Genomic DNA, 20,954 nt, shown 5'->3' with positions numbered 1-20,954 from the left:
ATCTTTATTTTCCTTCCCTTCCGTCTCCCTCTCCATGTTTTCTTACTAAATTTATATTTTATAAAAGGATTCTGTTTTATCAAGAGATTTTGCCTTCACACTAAATCTTAGACTGGCTGATTTTTTTTTTTTCTCCCCCCCTCCCCCCCCCCCCCTGCTTTCTATCCACATATTTTAACTTTCTCTGGTATTTTTTTAAACTCTCCATCTCATCCAGTTGGTCACTGTTTGGGTTTTTGGCACCATCAATATCAAATGTACAAACGGTTCTTGCTAACCAACACCAGGTATATCTGATGTTCAGATGAGTTCCAATAAAGTAATTTTTTTTTCAAAACCAGTCTCCTGTCTTCAGCTGTTGAAGCAGAGAACATGCATATTTGGTGTTGTTTCTTTTGGCCAAGGGGAGTAAAGCTTACAAAGCAAGCTGCATATCCATCCAAAGTGCACTACATTAGGTGATGGGATATTATTTCTTTCTGAACATCGAAGCTTGAGGGAGCATGTTTTAAGAAGCGTCACATGGGTCTGCAAAGCAAAATAACTTTGTTTACCTGTAATTGTTTGGCCGTGACCTTTTAACCTTCCTGGAAAACGTTCCAACCCCTTGCAGCTGTAGAGAAACGGAGCCAAACTTTGGAAAGCATAGTAATGCAGTTCACAGGCTTTTCTAAAGCCCAGAAGAGATCTTTATTATCTCATGTGATCTGCATAACACAGCCTGGATTTACGGGTGAAATACTTGCATCAGGCCCCTCACATCTGGTTGAGCGAGAGCATCTCTTTTAGGAGGAGACATCCAGTCTTGATTTAAAGACTTCTACTGATGATGGATCCACCATATCCATAGGTAAGTTGTTTAATAATTTCCCTGATTGTTAAAAATTTGCTTCTTACGTCTTGTCTGAATTTCAGCTTCCCATCGTTGTCTCCTGTTATGCCTTTCTCTGCTTAGATTAGAGTATTCTACTGTCAAATCTTCTCATGTATGTATTTCTAGACTGTGATCTAATCATCTCTTAATCTTTTCTGGAATAAGCTAAATAGCTTGAGGTTACCAAGTCTCTCACTGAGGCGAGCTTTCTGGACTTCAAATCGTTCTCATGGCACTTTTCTGAACCCTTTCCGATTTTCACACTTTAAAAAGGATATTGGTGCCCCCAGAACTAGATGCAGCATTCTAGTGATGGTCTCATCAGTGCTGCAGAGTTAATACTACCTCCCTATTCCTACTTAATATTTCCTTGCTTATACATCTAGGGATCACATTAGCTCACTTAGCCATCACATCAGACTAAGAGCTTTGGTTGGTTAGTTTTAGGGTTGCCAACCCTCCAAGGTTTTTCTGGAGTCTCCAGGCATTAAAGATTAATCTTTAATTAAAGATTGACATGTGGTGAGATCTCCAGGAATACATCCAATCAAAATTGGCAGCCCTGGTTGGTTTCCTACCGTGAGGCTTTTAGAGTCCCTGCTTTCCGGAATACAGTTTTCCGTGTGGAAGGTCATCCCACCAACCTCCACTCTTATTTTACACACACAGGTCTGTTCTACAACATTAGCATAACTGCATCTCATCTGCAAGGTTTCAGTGAGTTTTTTGAGTGAAACTTTGAATCTGTATTTCCAGGCTTTCCAAAGGAGTTTGTGGATTGCAATGTTCTCTTAAAGCACTTCCCAAAAAGCCCAGTGACCTGCCATCTACTGCACTGCCAGTTGCATGAAGCTTTGCCCCTGGGATTATTGTAGTTTTGATTAGCTGCAGGGCACTCTTAAGCAGATAACCCACAAACTGGGGTGTCTTTGGAAAACTAAACCTACTAATAGAAATTCATTCACACAAGAGGATGCGGCACCTCTGCTCCGGGCGCAGCAGCAATCAAAGACGACATTCAGATGTGTAAGGGAAATACTGAGGTGTTATAAAATCCATGGTCTGCCCTCACCTGGCTTACAGCATTCAATTCCAGTCATCCCATCGACTCATAGGACTGGAAGGGACCTCAAGAGGTCATCTAGTCCCATCCCCTGCATGCATGGCAAGACTAGGTATTAGCTAGACCAGTGGTTCTCAAACTTTTGTACTGGTGACCCCTTTCACGTAGCTACCCTCTGAGTGTGACCACTCTTCCACCCCCTTATAAATTAACAACACTTTTTTGTATATTTAACACCATAACAACTGCTGGAGGCTAAGCAGGGTTTGGAGCGGAGGTTGATGGCTCATGACCCCCCATGTAATAACCTCATGACCCCCTGAGGGGTCCCAACCCCCAGTTTGAGAACCCCTGAGCTAGACCATCCCTGACAGGTGTTTGTCTAACCTGCTCTTAAAAACCTCCAATGATGGAGATTCCACCACCTCCCTAGGCAATTTATTCCAGTGCTTTAACCACCCTGACAGGAAGTTTTTCCCAATGTCCAATCTAAACTGCCCTTGCTGCAATTTAAGCCTATTGCTTCTTGTCCTGTCCTCAGAGGTTAAGAAAAACTATTTTTCTCCCCCCTCCATATAACAACCTTTTATGTACTTGAAAACTGTTATGTCCCCTCTCAGTCTTCTCTTCTCCAGACTAAACAAACCCAACTTTTTCAATGTTCTCTCATAGGTCATGTTTTCTAGACCTTTAATCATTTTTGTTGCTCTTCTCTGGACATTCTCCAATTTGTCCACATCTTTCCTGAAATGTGGTGCCCAGAACTGGACACAATACTCCAGTTGAGACCTAATTAGCATGGAGTAGAGCAGAAGAATTACTTCTCGTGTCTTGCTTACAGCACTCCTGCTAATACATCCCAGAATGATGTTTGCTTTTTTTGCACCAGCGTTACTGTTGACTCATATTTAGCTTGTGGTCCACTATGACCCCCAGATCCCTTTCCACAGTTCTCCTTCCTAGGCAGTCATTTCCCATTCTGTATGTGTGCAACTGATTGTTCCTTCCTAGGTACAGTACTTTGCATTTGTTCTTATTGAATTTCTTCCTATTGACTTCAGACCATTTCTCTAGTTTGTCCAGATCATTTTGAATTTTAATCCTATCCTCCAAAGCACTCAACCCCTCCCAGCTTGGTATCATCTGCAAAATTTATAAGTGTGCTCTCTACGCCATTATCTAAAGGATAAAAAAAAAAAGGGGTCCAGAGTTGACAAGTGATTAGAGGAACAGAAAGAAACACGTCTGTGTGAAGAGGTTGAAAAAGTCAAGAGTCTCTTTAAGTGACGGAAATTCTGGTAGAGCCAGTGGGATGGTGTCGTTAAAGCTCCATACTGTTTTGCACACACAGGGAGTTGATCCGCTGTGAGGGTGTTTTTTTTAGTAGAAAAACTCTCTCCCTGTGCCCCAATAATTGGGGCAAAATTTGGCTAACTTTTGAATTTTCTGAAGAGTTTCAAGAAACCTATTGGCGTCTCAGTTCCAATAAATAAAAATTAACCTCACAGCTTAGTTCTCATTTTTTTTTTTTTTTTTTCCCAAGCTTCTTTGGCTAAATTACACAATATAGAAAGTAAAGGGACTGGCCAGTGCAAGTTCAGTGCTGCCTGGATTATGTATTTTTGTTACACCGAAGAATGCTTTTTTTCATTTATCTAAATTTCCATGCTCTCATCAAACCATTGAATGGCTTAAGAGTTCCACTCTTGAATCAGCTGAAAGGCAGGTGTTTGAAAAAACATTTTTCATTTGTGGAAAAACTCTCTCCTAAAAAATCCTGATGAGAACTTGTTCAGAAATAAGTTCCATGTTTAGAAAATAATTTTTGACACCAGCTTCGTTCATCTTCTCTAAGCCGTCTGGGTGTAAATCGTTATTTATCATTTTAGTCAATTTAAAAATGCAACAACTACGGTTCCCTGCCAAACGAACACACACACGGCGCTATGTCATATACCTTACGCAACTCCTAAAAAGCGAGGAAATGAAAAGTTAATACTGCCAACACTGTTCCCTTTACTTCTATCCCTAGCCATGCACTTCAACCTTAGCATCAGTGCCTTACACCGCAACCTGGGCTCCCCCAGCAGGGCTGCCCCCCTTCCAGTGTGCCATTCCTGAGCCCAGGGTGTTGGAGGCGAGAGGTGGAATTTAGGGAAGGGGCCTTTTACTGACGCACAGTGCAGTGTTTTTGTGTGTTAATTAATAGAGAATAAAGCAGGCACTCCTAGTCGTCTTCAAGTGCTTGTTCACGTCCATTTCAATCAGGTGTGTGCACTCGCACGTGCAGAATGGCCGGAAGATTTTTCCCCTAGTAGCATCCGGCCAGCCTGGGCGCCCCCTGGCGTTGTGCCTTCATGGCAATATGAGCCTCAATATAGAACCCTGCTGACCTGCCCCTTCAGTTCCTTCTTACCGCCAGTGATGGTGGCTGGAACTTCCCTTGGCCCTTGCTTAGCAAGCGCGTTCTGGAGTCATTGTATATAGTTACCTTAGTGTCGTCTTAGTATTGGAGTTCTTAGAGTTGTTGGGGGTTCCCCCCCATCCTGCCTCCCCGGAGCCGTGGTACGCAGTGGTCCCTGCAGTTTAAAAACTGTGTGACCTGCACAAAGCACATGCCGAAGAGCGATCCACACACATCGTGTTTACAGTGCCTAGGGGAGGGCCACCAAAAGGGTCTCTGTAAGAACTGCCACGAGTTATGCCCTAGAACACGTAAAGAAAGGGAACAGCGGCTTAAGGTGATCCTCATGCACGCCCCCACTCCGACCTGGGCTCAGGGGACCCAGCTCTTAACACTTCGTCCTCGGCGCCGAGAACGGACTCGTCCCAAGACGCTACTTTCAGCTGGGCGGACATGGCACCTCATGAGGCCCAGCTGAAAGCAGGCACCGATCCCACTCACTGGACAGCTGCTCTCCTCTGGCTAAATCCAGAGACGTGAGACCCCAGGTGGGCCACAGCTCCGGATCCCCTGCTGGGGCTAGGTCAACTTCTGCCCAAGTGAGGCAGTTGAGTCCGGCCCCTGCTCAGTCGCCGGTCCCTACACAGCAGCTACGGCTCTTTTCGATGCCAGACGCTTACCAAGCTGCTTGGGACTTACGGCGCCGTTCTCTTCCCCAGGAGGGAAGAACCTTCAGTGCTGGTGGACCCACCCTGCCCCCTGGTGCAGTCAAGAGGGAAGCTGGCTATGATGTCGAGGTGCCCCCACCCCATGTCCCTCGGCACCGGCTCACTCGGACAGAAAGCCTACCCGCTCCCCGAGCTCTCGACACTCAAGCACTGAGGCTCAGCTCCTCTATGGTCTTCAGTGTTGGAGATCTCGGAGTCTGAGTCTGACTCTTATCACTCCAGGAGAAGCAGGAGCTGCAGATCGAGGTCCCGGAGAGACAGGAGGGAGCACCAGGCGTGGCCTCCGCAGTGGCAGAACCCACCTCAGTGGCCCTTCTGGACTCCCTAGGCCTTTCACCAAGGACAGGGAGGAACACAAGGTCACTGGTCTGCAACATCTTCTGTGGCCTCAGCAACTTTTGTCCTGCCACCTGTCCTTGGTGCTTACCCACACACCGCCTCTGACAGCGGCACCATCGTTGACTCCAGCACTGTGCTTGGCACAACCTCAGCACCGCCCTTGGTAGCATCCTCATGCCCGTCTTCCATGCTGGCGCCGATGTCGACTACAACACAGGCACCGATGGCCCTGGCGCTGATGTCGGCAACAGGCCCTCTGCCTTAGTCAGTGCCTGCGATCAGATTGGCACCGGCTCCATCGATAGTTCCTCCCGTCATAATGATGGCGATGCCAACACTTGGGACCCCCTGGGGGCGGATGGCAGGGAGCATCCACTCATTATAAACACTTCCTCCTCCTTGTCACCGCACGAAGCATTGGCGGGTACAGCCGTAGCCTTGGCGCTTGAGCACAACAGGGGGGTACAGCAGTTGCTGTGCAGGGCCGCTCAGGGTCTAGACATTAAGGCCGAGGAGGTAGTTGAGGAGGCTGATCCCATGGTGGACATCCTCGCACCCTCAGGAACTTCCCGTATTGCCCTTCCATTTACTAAAACCATTGTGGACACCACCAAGACCCTGTGGCAGACCCCAGCTTCCTTGTTGGCCACTGCCAAGCGCAATGAGAGGCGTTGTTCGAACCCTCTGGAGGGCACAAAATATTTATACTTCCATCCACCCCCTGAGTCTCTGGTGATGGACGCGGCTAACCAGCATGAAAAACAGGGCTTCCAAGAGCCCTCCCCAAAAAACAGGGCGGCTAAGCGTCCAGACATGGTTGGGAGAAAGGTCTATTCCACAGGCGGTCTGCAGCTCCCTATCTCAAACAGGCCATCATCAGCAGGTACTCGTACAACACCTGTGCAGCGATGGCCAAATTTACGGAGCTCCTCTCGTTGGTCTTCCGGACCGAGTTCTCGGCCTTGGTGGAGGAGGGCAAGTCAGTCTCCTGTGTTTCCCTCCAGGGACGCTGCAGATGCTGCCCCTAGGGTTATGGCGACAGGGGTAGCTATGAGGAGTTGGTTCCTGGCTCTAGGTATCAGGACTCCCTTACGAGGTCCAGCAGACCATTCACGACCTCCCATTTGAGGGGAGAGTCTTGTCTCTGAAAAGACAGACAAGAGGCTGTATAGCCTGAAAGACTCACGAGCAACCCTCAAGTCATTGGGCCTGCAAACTCCTGCCACGCAGCAGACACGCTTCTGCCCGCAACCTCCTCCAAGATTCCATCAGCAGAACGGTTCACAGAGGAGGAACAGGAGTGGCAGGAGGAGGCAACACCCATTCTCAGGCCAGGGCTCTGGCCAGCCCAAACCGCCCTCTGGCCCTAAACCGGCCTTTTGAAGGCCAAAATCAGAGCCTGGATCTACCCTGCCTTACCTTTCCCTCCCAACTGTCCCCTTTCTACCGTACATGGTCCCATATCACTTCGGACTGCTGGGTGCTCCGCACAGTAGAGGGGGGATACTCCATCCAAGTCTGTGCCCTCCCACCCATCAACCTCCCCCTTCCCTGTCCTCCTTCAGGGACCCCTCTCATGAGCATCTACTCATCCAGGAGGTGCAGTTTCTCCTATCGCTAGGGGCAGTGGAGGAGGTTCCTCTGGAGCACAAGGGTGAGGGCTTCTATTCTCGGTATTTCCTAATACCAAAAGCCAAAGGCAGCCTCAGGCCTATCATGGACTTGCGAGAACTCAACAAGCTCATAAAGAAACTCAAGTTCTGCGTGGTCTCCTTCGCCTCCATCATCCCCTCACTAGATCCAGCAGACGGGTATGCCGCCCTCGACTTGAAGGACGCCTACTTTCACATCGCAATCACTCAGCCCCACAGGAAGTACCTCCGGCTTGTGGTCAATGGTACCCACTACCAATTTACTATCCTCCCATTTGGCCTGTCAGCAGCACCTCGAGTATGCACCAAGTGCATGGCAGTCGTCACCGCGTTCTTGCAGAGACATCAGGTACAGGTGTTCCATACCATGACGACTGGCTGATCAAAGGCCACTCCAGGACCCAAATAGAATCTTGGGTCACATTTATCAGAGCAACCTCGTGAGCCTGGGTCCACTCCTAAACTAAGTGAAATCGACTCTGTCTCCTGTCCAGCGGATAGAGTTCATGGGTCAAGTCCAGTACTGCCCCTAAGCCAGGGCATACCTGCCACAGGCAAGGTTTTAGGCTCTCAACGACATAATCCAGGGTGTCATGCAGTTCCCCACCACTACAGCAAGAAACTGCCTGAAACTTCTCGGGCACAGGCCACCTGTACCTACGTGGTGCAGCATGCCAGACTCAGGCTTTGACAGCTCCAATCGTGGCTCGCGCCCAGCCCGGGACAGCTTGAACAGGATTGTGACCCTGCCTCGCCCAGTCCTCGACTCCCTGTGGTGGTGGATCGACGCTCAGCAGATGTGCTCAGGGGTTCCCTTTGCTGCCCCAAAGCCGTCTCCGTCGTTGGTGATGGACGCATCAGACTTGGGCTGGGGAGCTCATCTGGGAGACTGCAGAACTCAAGGCCTCTAGTCGCAAGCAGATCTGCCTCTCCGCATCAATGTTAGAGAGCTGAGAGCGGTGTGCCTGGCATGCCAGACATTCTGTCCTTGCCTAACCGGGCAATGTGTATCAGTCATGACCGACAATACGACTGCAATGTTCTATATCAACCAACGGGGGTGCATGCGCCTCTCCCCATGCCAAGAAGCCCTCGTGCTGTGGGATGTCTGTGTAGAACATTCAATCCACCTGCAGGCTCGTACCTCCCCAGGGTTCAGAACGAGCTGGACCTCCGCAGCCATGAGTGGTCCCTTCGCCCGGACGTTGCAATTTCAATCTTCCAGAGGTGGGGGTTTCCCCTGATAGACCTCTTCGCCATGCAACACAACAGGAAGTGCCAGCAGTTCTGCTCCTTCCAGAATCACAGCCCGGGCTCCAGCGTGGATGCGCTCCTCCTCCACTGTGGAGGTTCTCTCCTATACGCCTTTCCACCCATACCTCTCGTTCACAAGGTGCTGCTCAAGATCTGTAAAGATCGGGCTCGGGTCATACTGATAGGACCGGCCTGGCCCCGTCAGCACTGGTACACATTCCTCCTAGACGTGTCTGTGGGAGCCCTGATTACCTTGCCGCTCTCTCCAGACCTTTTCACACAAGATCCTGGACGTCTCCAACACCCGAATCACCATTCGCTCCATCTTATGGCATGGAAGCTCCATGGGTAAATCCGTTGGAGCTTTCCTGTTCAGACCAGGTTAGACAGGTCCTCCTGGGCAGTAGGAAACCCTCTATGAGAGCCACGTACCTTGCCAAGTGGAAGAGATTTTCAGTCTGGTTGGTGCAGCGCCATTTGCCCCCGACACTGGCTTCAGTGCTGCACATTCTGGACTACCTCCTCCATCTGAAGCAGGAGGGTCTCTCATCTTCTATAAGGGTGCATTTAGCCCCCATTTCGGCCTTCCACGCGGGCATGCAACACCACTTGGTATTTGCTAACCCCATGGTCAGCTGATTCCTAAAGGGGCTTGACAGGCTATACCCTCATGTCCGTCAGCCTGGGATCTCAACTTGGTCCGTTCTCAGATGATGGAGGGGTCCCCTTTGAGCCTCTAGCAACATGCTCCCTGCTCTACCTCTCTTACAAAGTAGCAATAACCTCGGCCAGGAGGGTGTCTGAGCTCAGGGCCTTGACCTCAGACCTGTCCTACACAATCTTCTATAAGGACAAAGTTCAGCTCAGGCCTCACCCTGCTTTTGTCTCGCAGTTTCACATCAACCAGGACATCTTTCTCCTGGTCTTCTACCCTAAACCTCATTCCGGGAGCAGAGACTCCATTCTCTAGATGTCCGCAGGGTACTGGCCTTTTACATCGAGAGAATGAAACCGTTCAGAAAGTTGGTCCAGTTGTTGGTAGCAGTGGCGGACAGGATGAAAGGTTAGCGAGTTTCATCCCAATGCATCTCGTCATGGATTATGTCCTGTATCCATGAGTGCTACGACTTGGCAGGTGTTCCTGCACCTCCCGTTGCTGCACACTTTACCGGGGCACAGGCTTTATCTACAGCATTCCTGGCACAGGTTCCCACCCCGGAAATCTGCAGAGTGGCGACATGGTCCTCCATACACACTTTCGCCGCACATTATGCGATCACCCAGCAGGTCACAGACGATGCGGCCTTCGGACGAGCAGTGCTCCAATCAGTGGACAGCTGGACCCCACCTCCTGAACTTGGCTTGGGAGTCATGATTGAATGGATATGAACAGGCACTCGAAGAAGAAACAACGGTTACTCACGTCTGGTAACTGTCCTGCGAGATGTGGTGTTCAGGTCCATTCCAATACCCACCCTCCTTCCCCTCTGTCGGAGGAGCCGGCAGGGCTCTATATTGGGTGCTATGACGGTGCGACTCCAGGGGGCGCCTAGGCCGGCCCGACGGATGCTGCTGGGGGAAAAATCTTCCGGCCACTGGGCCGTGCGCGCGCACACCTGATTGGAATGGACGTGAACAACAGTTATGAGAAGTGAGGAACTGTTTTTTATTCCTCCTCCTGTGAGAACAGGAAGTTTGTCAGTTGAAAAGCAGCCTGGTTAAACTGGCAAAGGAAACCCTATTTCACAATGGCGAACGCCGTACAACAGTAAGGCCGAGAGTTTAGCCTTACTATTGTAACTGTGGTGTCGGACCATGCTGTCTTTCCTTTTGGAAGGGAGTGGGATATGCACTTCCTTCAGGTGGGTCCCCTAAGCAGCCTACCTGTGCCCACTTTAGTAGGCAGACCAGTGTCCGGGAGATGGAGCCTGCTGTTAGAGGCTGGGGAGAGCTGGGCTGCTCCAGGAGGGACTTGCTACTTTGCAACAGGTAGGCTGATGTGGGAGTCCTAGCCAGCATGAAGTGGTTCTGTGCTGGGAGAGGTTCGATGCCCTGCTAGGCAGCACCAGGCACACCATGAGAGGTCCAGGCCATGCAGTGGGGTGCATCCCCTAGGTACCCAGAACCCATTGAGATGGATGGGGCAGGTCACAGCCCTGCAAACCTCCTGGGCTGCAGTGGGGTGGGCAGAGACCCCTTCCTATACTAGGTCCCCAGGTGAGAGAGAGACTACAGTCCTCCCCCTCTGCCTTGCAGCCCATCTGCTACCACCTTCCCTCTTCCCCATGACCTGCCAGCCTGTCCAGGAGCCTGAAGGGCTAGGAGGAGGGCAGAGCCGGGGCCAAGCTGTGCCTAGGAAGTCCTCTAGTGCCACCCACACACACATGTGCCCCCCATCTGATAAGTCTTTGAGGGTGGCTGCAGAGGTGACATAATCTCCCTAACATTTGCTAAATCCAAGCTACACTTCTCTCCTAGGCAAGACCAGGTCAGTGTCCCCCCCCCCCCCCCCACGCTATTTCCTGGTTTCAGAGGCTTTTAAGTTTAGCCACCCTCCATGCTCCTGGAAGGGCATACGGCAGCAAGAGGCAACCCTGCATGCATAGATGAGGGTTCTAAACCCCCCTGCTTCAGGTCCTCAGCCAATCGCTATCTTACAGGGTCAGGAAGGGACTTTCGCCTATGGATGTTAATTCATTATAGCATTTCTTGCACCCTCCTCTGAAGCAGCTGCTGCTGGCTATCGTTGAAGACAAGGAAACGGGGCTAAATGGAGCCCTGGGACCCAGCTGGTATTGCAATTCCTAATTCAGATGGGAGGAAGGATTTAAACCTTCCCCTGCAGCATCTCCAGCCTGATGCTAGCAGCATTTGCTAGTGCATAAAACGAAGTGTGTTGCTGCCCAAGCTGAAAGAGATGCAAAGAGTTTGAATGGTGCAAAGAAAATATTAAAAACAAACGCTGTCTGTCGGGCTAGTAATGCACCATCAAGCTCTTGCTGCAGAACACAGAGTAACCTGACAGGACCACGCTCAGCGCTTTAGTCTAAATTGAAATGATTACATAAGCTGCAGTGCTGTAACCGGCCTCTCGATGTCGCTACAAGTCAATGCACACTACGCGTGGAACAAAATGTCTCCAGAACATGGCACAGGCTGGACAGAATCAGAGCTTGTCAGTGCTGTTGCTTGAACTTGGCCTTCCCTGCTGCTGGGAGGTCCTGAGCCTGGCCATTGAGTGTAGTGAGGGGATAAGTACCACGCTGCTCCGCCAGGCGCTCCTTCCAGTCACCGGCTGACAAACAGAAAGATGTTCTAGGCAGGGAGCCAGGCACTGACCTGCCCTGTTATGTGTAAAGGGTTTGAGCCTCCCCTTGAGTGTTTAAAACTTCTGTCCCTTTTTCAAGGGGGGCTCTCAAGTGCTTTAAGCCTACCAGACCTGTTGTAAAGCCTGCTAGGTCTCAGGCCATGTGTGTGTGTCGTACCAATCCCTGAAAAGCAGGACATAAACTGACCTACTTCGGTCTGAAACAGCCAAAGACTGTCACAACCTGAGCCTTCCAGAAGTGTTGGTGTGATGTAAGGGGGGCAGTGCCTAACCTGAATGATTTAAATCTCAACCCACCTCTGCCAGAGGCACCAGCACCTGGGTCAGTCTGGGCCACGTTCTGAGCCCCTGTTCTTGTCAGGTGTGCCGGCTTTCAGAGCATTAGTGCCAAGAGCCTAGGAAGGTTGTTGCTGGCCACCGGGTTCAGACCTTTGCTGCAGCCTGTGAATGACACGTGCTCTAGTAAAAACACTGCACTAGTAGGTTGTCTTACGGGGTCTAAAATATTACAGAAGCAGCACATCTGTTCAGGGGCTATGGCCTAACCCAAGGGCCATAGGCTGCAGGGCTTAGTACCTCACGAGTGCGTTACCCGCATGGGCCCTGGCGCTTAGAAATGCCTGTTTGGAATAAGGACACCACAGGCAGATCGATGTACAGCAACACTGGCAAACCCTGCTAGTCTGCCTCTAGTTCTACTGGCAGAAAAGTCCTTTTGCCGGTATCGCTTCCTTCTCTTGGCCAACTGGTACAGGCAATGCCACCCATGGGCTAGCAGTTCCCTGGGTGAAATAAGCAATACCAGCACAAGGCCATTTCTGTTGGTATAATGACATGTAGCCAATGCTTGTGCCCCTCTAGAACTGTCACCCAGAAATCCCACCCCAGGCTACGTTACTGCCGAAAGGGGCTAGTGTAGCCCTGGCAGGGCCTTAGGGCAGGGAGGGGTAGCCCTGCTCAGCTGCAATGAACCCAGAGCCAGTCATGTCTGCAAGGAATCGACCCTGCCCTGGGGGGAGCTGGCTGGGGCGTGCTGGGCTGGAGGAGGAAACGGTGGCTCTAGCCCCTGTTTGGCCTCAGCAGGGATTGGCTGTTGTCTCATCCCAAACTACGCCCTTCCCCTGCAAGTCAGGGCTCAAACCAAAGCAGAGTGTTCCTGTGTCTGCCTCTGTCCAGGAGCGCCCCTACCACCAGATCGTGCAGGCAGGAAACCTTGTGGCTCAAGGGTTGTTTGTGCAACTCTTGTGTAACACTCTGGGCCTCTGGTTCGATGACATTTGCAGTAACTTCCCTCATCCCATTCAATGCCTTGCGTTTGCGCTGGCCTTGACCCTTGGTCGGCTTCCTGTTTTCTGCTGGGCACGTGAGCCAGCCTTGTCCGATGGGTAATATGCTCCCTGTGCTCACGGGGCTTTAGGACACAACCCCGCTTGCTAGAGCAAGGCCCAGCATGTATCCGCTCCAGTTCACACCGTGCGTTCCTGTTCCTGGTGTGCTGTGCGTGTCAGGAAAGAGCGGCTGTAAAATACAGCAGCAGATCAGGCAGTTGCTTTCGGCCCTAGGGAAATGCGGCTCGTGGAGCAATGGTGGAGGCTGAGAGTTAGACAAGGTGCAGGCATTTTAACCACTAGACTTTCCTCAGCTCAGCACAGGTCGTTTACATGACACAGTTGGGAAAACTCCAGTGGCCTGGCTACACTACAGTTACCACTAGGGCCGAGCGCGAGCGCCTAATTCTCCTCGTGTAACGAAGGCCCCAGTTGGAAAATCAGAAAGACCTGCTGAGCAGCTCCTCTTGCTGCCAGTGAGGCTGGGCTCGTTTCTTATGGCTGATTAATCAGCCCATGCGTCGTTTAGGTCAGGGCCGCGCTAGAAACTTCTGCCAGTGTCGTTATGTCAGACTGGGGGGTTGGGTTTTTGTTTTGTTTAAATGACACGGCTCTACCGGCACCGCCCTGGTTAGCTGTGGTTATGCTGGGCTAGATTATTTAACATATAAGCTATGTGCCAAAAGCCAGTATCCTCTGCAGCTGCCCCTCGCATGTTGGCAGGTGTAGCGATGGTCTTCATCTCTCCTGGTTCCCCTACAGAGCCAAAGCAGCTGTGGAAGGAGCTCAACTCCTCTTGGACTCGTCCATGAGCTTTAGCTAAAGTTTGATTGGATCAACCCAAGTAATAAAGATTCTGGAACCGCTGCAGGGCCAAGACGTGATTGTAACATTCTGGCTTTTCTGTTGGAAGGTGCAGTTAGAAAACACCCGTTTTTGTGTTGTCACTGGAGGCTGTTTTGATCTGGACTAACTGGGAATGAACTCGGTGCAGCCCGTTAGCTCTGAGTCGCTCCTTGGGCTGTAGTTTCATTTTGGTATTGCACACCTACGGGGCGAGTGATGCCTTAGAAATGGGAGGGGGTTTGTTGTTTTAAAACTGCCCGCTGGTGTTTTCCATCTAGGATGGTGTCTAGAAAGCACCTTACTTCCCCCACTGCTGGGCTGTCCCTATTGCTGCTTCCCAGAACCAATTCAAGCTGTGACAACATTGCATGATTCAGCTGCCTGCCTGAGGCATCGTCACTGACAGGCCTTGGGATTTTGCAAGTCACACAAGCATTTAATCCAGTTCAGATTGGGGCTGTTTTCATAATAAACAAGTTTCCTTGTCTGACAGTCTTATGGGTGTTGGCAATGTAGCTCTGGCCGTGTCAGTCCGATGAGGTGAGAGAGACGAGGTGGGTGAGGTATTAGGGCTGGGCACGATAACATTAGCGAACGGGGACTCCTGCTGTTAGCGAGGCTCCAGTCCTGCTGCAGTTTGGTTCAGCTTGCACAAAGTCTAGTCAGTGTGTCCTTACTGAAAGGAAGAAAACAGATCACTAGCTAGTACCCTCTCCCCCAGTCCGAACAGGGCAGGGGGCTGTGACCATGCACAGTGTTAATTAAAACTGATGCGGTCATTCCAGCAAAGCACATTAACTGGGTAACAAGGTGGAGAGAGAGGAAGGGTGAGGGGTTGGGACAGGAGGAGTGTGGGGGGCAGGATGGAGAGGGCTGTGAATAGTTATGGAAAGAGATTCCATGTTCCTTTAAAAACCATGCAGCTCCGGTGCTTCAGGGTGAGGCCCAGCAGATCCAGTAACAGTCACTGGCGATCAGTGTTATAAAACCCCTGCCCGCCTCTGATCACATGCTGGGTCAGTGGGGTCTGTGGCCTGTCTCCCCATGTAAATTCTTTCCATGAAGGGGGGCGGGTGAATTTAAGGCCCACTGGCCAGTCCAGAATCGAGGGCCCACAGGTGGAGTTAGCGGAATTGCTCCACTTGTAGACAAACCCGTTGGTACCTGCCCCTCTTGGAAGACCATCTCCGTGGCAGGGGATGACCGTGGTGGGTGGGTAGCAGGTGAGCGGTTGAGCTATTGGGGTTCACTGAGGAGGGCAGCCGCTGCACAGACGCAGGGCTTGGCCCCACCTGGAGTTATTCCTGCTACAGCCTTTACCTTAATCTGAATTAATTCACAAGTGTAGTGAAGCCTGCAGGGGATCTTGGTGATAAGGGTGCAAAGCAGCCGCTCAACTTACACCCCGATGAAAACAGGTACATGTCCCTTTGCTGAGCACCCTCTGGGCCAGGGCCGCAGGCGCCCACTGTCCTTTGGGTGCAGACTAGGTTGAGCCACCACAGCCATAAGCCCCCATCCCCGCCGTGCGGGCTCACAGCCTGTTCTGGGGCCCTTTCCAGGGTCTCCCCCTGGGGGGCTAAAGGTGACGAGCTGGGCCGGGGCTTTTGCCCAAGGGCCGGTAGCTGCCCAGTGCCTGGCGGGTGCCCTGAGACCCTGGGTACCACTAACCTACAGCGGGAGGGGGGCGGGCGGAGGCAGCGTCCTGCCTGGCTCCAGACACCTGCCCCCCAGTGCACGGAACCCATCATCTCCTGCCGGGCCCCTTCCCCCTCGCCGGGCCGGGCCGCTCCCTGCCCACGGGCGCTGCTCAGCGCCCGGGACCTGCCCGCGTCTCTCCCCGCCCCGGGGCTCCGCAGAGGCCGCCGGTGCCCGGCTCGGCTCGGCTCCTGGGCCGGCGGGGGGCGGGGCCGGGGCGGGGCCAGGCGCCGCGTGTGGCTGGCTCCGGCTTCCAGCCTCCGCCGCCGCGACACCGAGCGCAGCAGCCGCCGGAGCCTCCCGCGGACACGGAGCCCGGAGCCCGGAGCCCGCTGCTGCCGGCGGGGGGGTGGGGCCGGGCCGGCGGGGGGGCTTGAGCTGCCGCAGGGCGGCGGGTGCGGCGGGGCCCCTCTGCTCGCGCCCCGCAGCCCCGGCCAGGCGGCCGCCGCCCTCCGGTGCCCTGCGCCGCCGCTGCGCCCCGGCCGGGGAGCGGGGCGCGGTGCCGGGGGAGGCGGCGGGGGCAGGAGCCGGCCCCGGGGCGGGCCTCGCCCTGCAGAACCTTGGACAGAAGCGGAGCCGCCGCCGCTGTCACCTGGCGCGTCGGATGCGGCCGGAGGAGCCGCTGCAGCTGCAGGGTCGCGTCGGGCGGAGCTGAGCGCAGCGCCCCGGGCACCGGCCCCCGGTAGGTAGGGGAGCGGGCCGGGGGGGCGGCGGGGGAGGGGCGCTGGGAGAGCGGTCGGTGGGGGTGAGGGGTCGGTGGGAGAGAAGGCCGGGGGGGCTCTGGGGGAGGGGGTCGGGGGGAGAGCAGGCCGGGGGGGCTCTGGGAGAGGGGGACGGTGGGGGTGAGGGCCCGGGGGGGGCTCTGGGGGAGGGGGACGGTGGGGGGAGGGGGTCGGGGGCAGAGCAGGCCCGGGGGGCTCTGGGGGAGGGGGACGGTGGGGGTGAGGGCCCGGGGGGGGCTCTGGGGGAAGGGGACGGTGGGGGTGCGGGCGCTGGGAGAGCTGCGGCGGGGGGGCGCTGGGGGAGGGGGCCGGTGGGGGTGCGGGCGCTGGGAGAGCTGCGGCGGGGGGCGCTGGGGGAGCGGGCCGGGGGACGGCGGGGGAGGGGGACGGTGGGGGAGAGGGGGTCGGGGGCAGAGCAGGCCCGGGGGTCTCTGGGGGAGGGGGACGGTGGGGGTGAGGGCCCGGGGGGGGCTCTGGGGGAGCGGGCCGGGGGACGGCGGGGGAGGTTGCGGCGCGGCGGGGGCGGCGGGGAGCCGAGCCGGGCTGCGGGTGCTCGGGTGCAGCCGGCGCTGGCCAGGGCGGGGAGGCGGCTGCGCGCAGGGGACCCATCCCGGCTGTTGTCCCCCCGCTGCAGGGCCGGAGGCGGCGGGCGCCCCGCGGCGCCATGGGCACGGTGCTGTCGCTGTCCCCCAGCTACCGCAAGGCGCCGCTGTGCGAGGATGGCGCGGCCGGCGTGGGGCGATACACCGCGGTGCAGAACAGCAAGAACGCCAAGGAGCGCAGCCAGCGGCGCAACCCCATCCTGGCGGCGCTGCCCTGGAAGCGCATCGCCGCCGTCTCGGCCAAGAAGAAACACTCCAAGAAGGTGCAGCCCAGCGGCGGCTACCAGAGCAACGTCGCCCACCTCAACAGCGAGAACCTGAAGAAGTCGCTGTCCTGCGCCAACCTCTCCACCTTCGCGCAGCCCCCCGCGCAGCCCGCGGCCCCGCCGCCGCCGCTCTCCGCGGCCAAGAGCGCAGCGTCCTCCGGCCGCAAAGCGCCGCCCAACCCCAGCGCGGCCGGCACCCCGAAGCGGGTCATCGTCCAGGCCTCCACCAGCGAGCTGCTGCGCTGCTTGGGCGAGTTCCTGTGCCGCCGCTGCTACCGCCTCAAGCACCTGTCGCCCACGGACCCCGTCTTGTGGCTGCGCAGCGTGGACAGGTCGCTGCTCCTGCAGGGCTGGCAGGACCAGGGCTTCATCACCCCGGCCAACGTGGTCTTCCTCTACATGCTGTGCCGGGATGTCATCTCCGCCGAGGTGGCCACCGACCACGACCTGCAGGCCGGCCTGCTGACCTGCCTGTACCTCTCCTACTCCTACATGGGCAACGAGATCTCCTACCCGCTCAAACCCTTCCTGGTGGAGAGCTGCAAGGAGGCCTTTTGGGACCGCTGCCTCTCCATCATCACCCTCATGAGCCCCAAGATGCTGCAGATCAACGCGGACCCGCACTACTTCACCCAGGTGTTTGCTGACCTGAAGAACGAGTGCAGCCAGGAGGAGAAGAGCCGGCTCCTCATCGGGCTGGACCGGTGAGCGCCCCCCGCCGCTGGGACCGGGGCACCTTTGTGGTGCTTTGATTTGTCAGACACAGGTGGCGGTTGGGTGGATCTTGGAAATAGCCGCCCAGCCCCCAGCTGGCAGCACTGACCTTTGAACACTTGCAGCCCGGCTTGGCCTCCAGCGGCGCTGCAGCCACAGGGGTGGGTGTGAAGCTGTTGTTGTAGCCAGTATCTGTTTGGTTTCCGTAACTGCCTGGAGATCCATTGCTCCCTCCACTTCCTGGGCCGTAGCACCCAGTGCTCAGTGGGGGCTTGGCTGCCCCTTTGCCCAGACAGTATCTGCCAGAGGCATTATCCACGCAGAAGTCTTCACCCTTGTGAACAGGCGGCTTCAAAACATGATGTGAAGGAAATGGTGGCCTTTCCTTTCTTGAAGGGCCTGGTGGTGTGGGGATGGGGTAATCCAATGGAGTCTTGAGCATCTGGCATTTCACAAAGGGATCCAATGCTTTAATGCTGGCGGGGGTTCAGAACTGCACAAAACGAAGAAAATTAACCTTAAAAACAATCAGTATCAAACTCCAAAAGGGACTTATTGCATGTAACGTGTAGTTAGCTGGGAAGGCGAGTGGGGGAGAGGTGGAATTGCACACACCTTTGACTCTGCATTGGTGGCTCACACAGTTAATTCTCAAAATTCCCAGATTCGGGAAAGCCCAACTTTGAGCAGGCAAAACAGTTCCTCACAGGCATAGAATTCTCATTCATGATCAGTGCTGCAGCCTACGTCTAAGGCGCGTATGGAATGCTGTGTCACCAGCCAAGGCACCAAGAGGTGAGGTGGCCAGGTTGGGATTGGTGGGAGACCACACCTGTGGCTATTTTGTTTTGGTTTGCGATGGCAAATAATTCTGTGCTAGTCAGTAACGTGACTATCTGCAGCCCACCCTGGTCCTGTCACAAGTGGTGGACATTATTCTATTCATGTTTTCTGAACTGCAGCAGTAGTGGTCTGTAGTGATGTGTCCTAGTGTAGGGTTTAATGGCACTATGAGTTGCTTTCCCTAGTCTACCAGATCACTCTGTGTGGAATTGGGCCTATTTATGCCTGCTGTTTACCTCTGATGCGGGTACAGCGTGCGGGTACAGCATGTTTATGGAAACGTAGGGGAGAAAGAGGTTGTTAAAATAATTTCAGAAAGAAAAAGCTCATCACCAAGTGGGCAGAGGGGACTGGGCCTTACAGCCTACACTAGAAATAGGAATGCAGCTTTTCTTTCCTTGGAATCCTACTGATTGAGTTAACGATGTCATTTAGAAGACCAGGGTTCCTGGTTCTAGATGCTAACACACACTTTAGTGCTACTGAAAAGTGAATTCACTTTTGGGTTGAAGCTCACAGGTAATCTTATCCTCTGGCTTTATAGCTTCTCACAGTGCCAGATGTTGAGGAAAACCAAGACTAGTGTTTCATTGCATGTAATATGGCTGCAGACACAGACTGGTTTGAAATCTCTATAGGCGTCTTCAAATCCAACACTAGGTTTAAGGATGCTGGCATTCTGGTAGCGGGGGAGGGGAGGGTGGGCTTTGTATTTAACAGGGTTAGAACAGATTGTACTTGCTTCTCAAATTAGCAGCAAGCACATTTTGAGATGTAGAGGAACAAAGCTGTGAAATTAAAGGTTTGGACGTGAGAGGAGCTGGACTTGCAAGTGAAGGGAGAGCCTGCATTGCTCTAAAGCTGAGCCATTAACAAACACCCGACCACAAGCTAACACTTCTTCAGCCAGAGCTGGAAAGAAAGGAAATCCGCAGCCACTTGATGGGTGGGAGGGGAAAGGAAGACCTATTAGCAAAAGCAGGGGAAAAATAAATTCTCCTCTTGGTCTTTGTACATATTTGTCTCAGCTCCCTCCATTGCAGAGTTGCTGTTCTAAATGGATGGTGTAAAATGTGGCAGTGTGATGTCACCTTGTTCCTAAGGTGGACTGAACAGGTCAGATCCTATACGTCTCTTGAGGCATTGGAATAACGGACTGGATTCCAGCTTTGTGTCTGGGAGAGGTGTTTTCTTCTCTCTCCCCCCTCCCCCCCTTTATTTATTTTGAAATGAGATTCACGTTTCGTGAGTGGTTCTGGATTAAGGGAAATAAATGCTACTGTATCAATGTGAAATGTATTGTTCCCATTGTGCACTGATCATAAGTATTGTGTTACAGATCAACTGATATACTTGAGTGTGCAAGCAATGAAAGAAATTTACATGCTGCTATAAAGAAAACTTTTAGAACAAAAAAATACTAACTTACAAAAAACCCTTCTTTATTCTTTCATCATGGCTTTGACAGTGATATTGTGCATGCAAACAGAAGCATTGTGTGTCTTCAGCAAACAAAAACAATCTTACAACTGATGGCTGTAAAAGTTACACCCATGCACAAAAACAAACAAACAAACAAAAAAACCCACAACACAAAATAGTTCAGTATCTGAGCTGGCATTTTCTCATCAGCGCTGGGGATTGATAGGTTCTTCTTACCGTGCACAGTTCTTAGTTTAGTTCTGTTCCAACAGTTGTTAAAATTGCAAATGAAAACAAGAAAACAACGTGCCATTTTTTCACTTGAAATTCTTCATCGATGTACATTTGAAACTGCTAATGATACATGTATCTGTACGTTGGTTTTTTTAGTGCAATCTCTTCTGTAGATCTTTGTTGACCAAACTGGTGGGATAGTTACTTATTAATTTATATTTGTCTCATTTTGTATGTGTGTACAGTGTGTTTGTAAGTATGTGTGGTTTATAATCTGACCGACTGTCATGAAGCTCAGTGTGCCTGTAATTTAGCCCCCTCCCCTTATTTTTATTTATTTTTGTACTGTGCTGATGAAATAAAATGCACTGACCATCCATTACATGGAAGCCGCTTGTAGCAGAGTCTTTTGTGCAGCAGCCCATGTGTGTAAGACCCCTTTCACAAATGATTCATGCCATTGGAAAATAATTGGATTTGCCTTAACGATAGAGGGCTTAACACATTCGTTGTGCTAGAGTCTTAATCATGTTAAAGTCCCTGGGTTCATGGCTTTGCTGTTGGTTGTCGCACAATCTCCTGTGAAGTGAGGAGACTGGAGAGCGCTCTCTTTTGAAGGAAATTAGCCAGACAGGCT

At 53.1% G+C, this 20,954-nt stretch overlaps 1 protein-coding gene across 1 annotated transcript; it reads left to right on the top strand.

Moving 5' to 3' along the window:
- The first annotated feature begins 16,016 nt into the window (after window positions 1-16,016).
- On the top strand, window positions 16,017-20,706 carry CDK5R1 (cyclin dependent kinase 5 regulatory subunit 1). Its single transcript, XM_054014650.1, has 2 exons — window positions 16,017-16,196; window positions 16,871-20,706. The coding sequence occupies exon 2, from the start codon at window positions 16,901-16,903 to the stop codon at window positions 17,810-17,812; it is 912 nt and encodes a 303-aa protein (XP_053870625.1). The 5' UTR covers window positions 16,017-16,196; window positions 16,871-16,900; the 3' UTR covers window positions 17,813-20,706.
- The last annotated feature ends 248 nt before the right edge of the window (window positions 20,707-20,954 follow it).

The sequence above is a fragment of the Malaclemys terrapin genome, chromosome 25, assembly GCF_027887155.1.
Source record: "Malaclemys terrapin pileata isolate rMalTer1 chromosome 25, rMalTer1.hap1, whole genome shotgun sequence".
Taxonomy (NCBI): domain Eukaryota; kingdom Metazoa; phylum Chordata; order Testudines; family Emydidae; genus Malaclemys; species Malaclemys terrapin.
Note: the sequence above shows the minus strand (reverse complement) of the source record. Positions and strands in the feature narration are given on the sequence as shown.

What these genes read in the sequence shown, in the direction of transcription:
- CDK5R1 (XM_054014650.1), top strand. Translation starts at nt 16,901, where the DNA reads ATGGGCACGGTGCTGTCGCTGTCCCCCAGCTACCGCAAGGCGCCGCTG.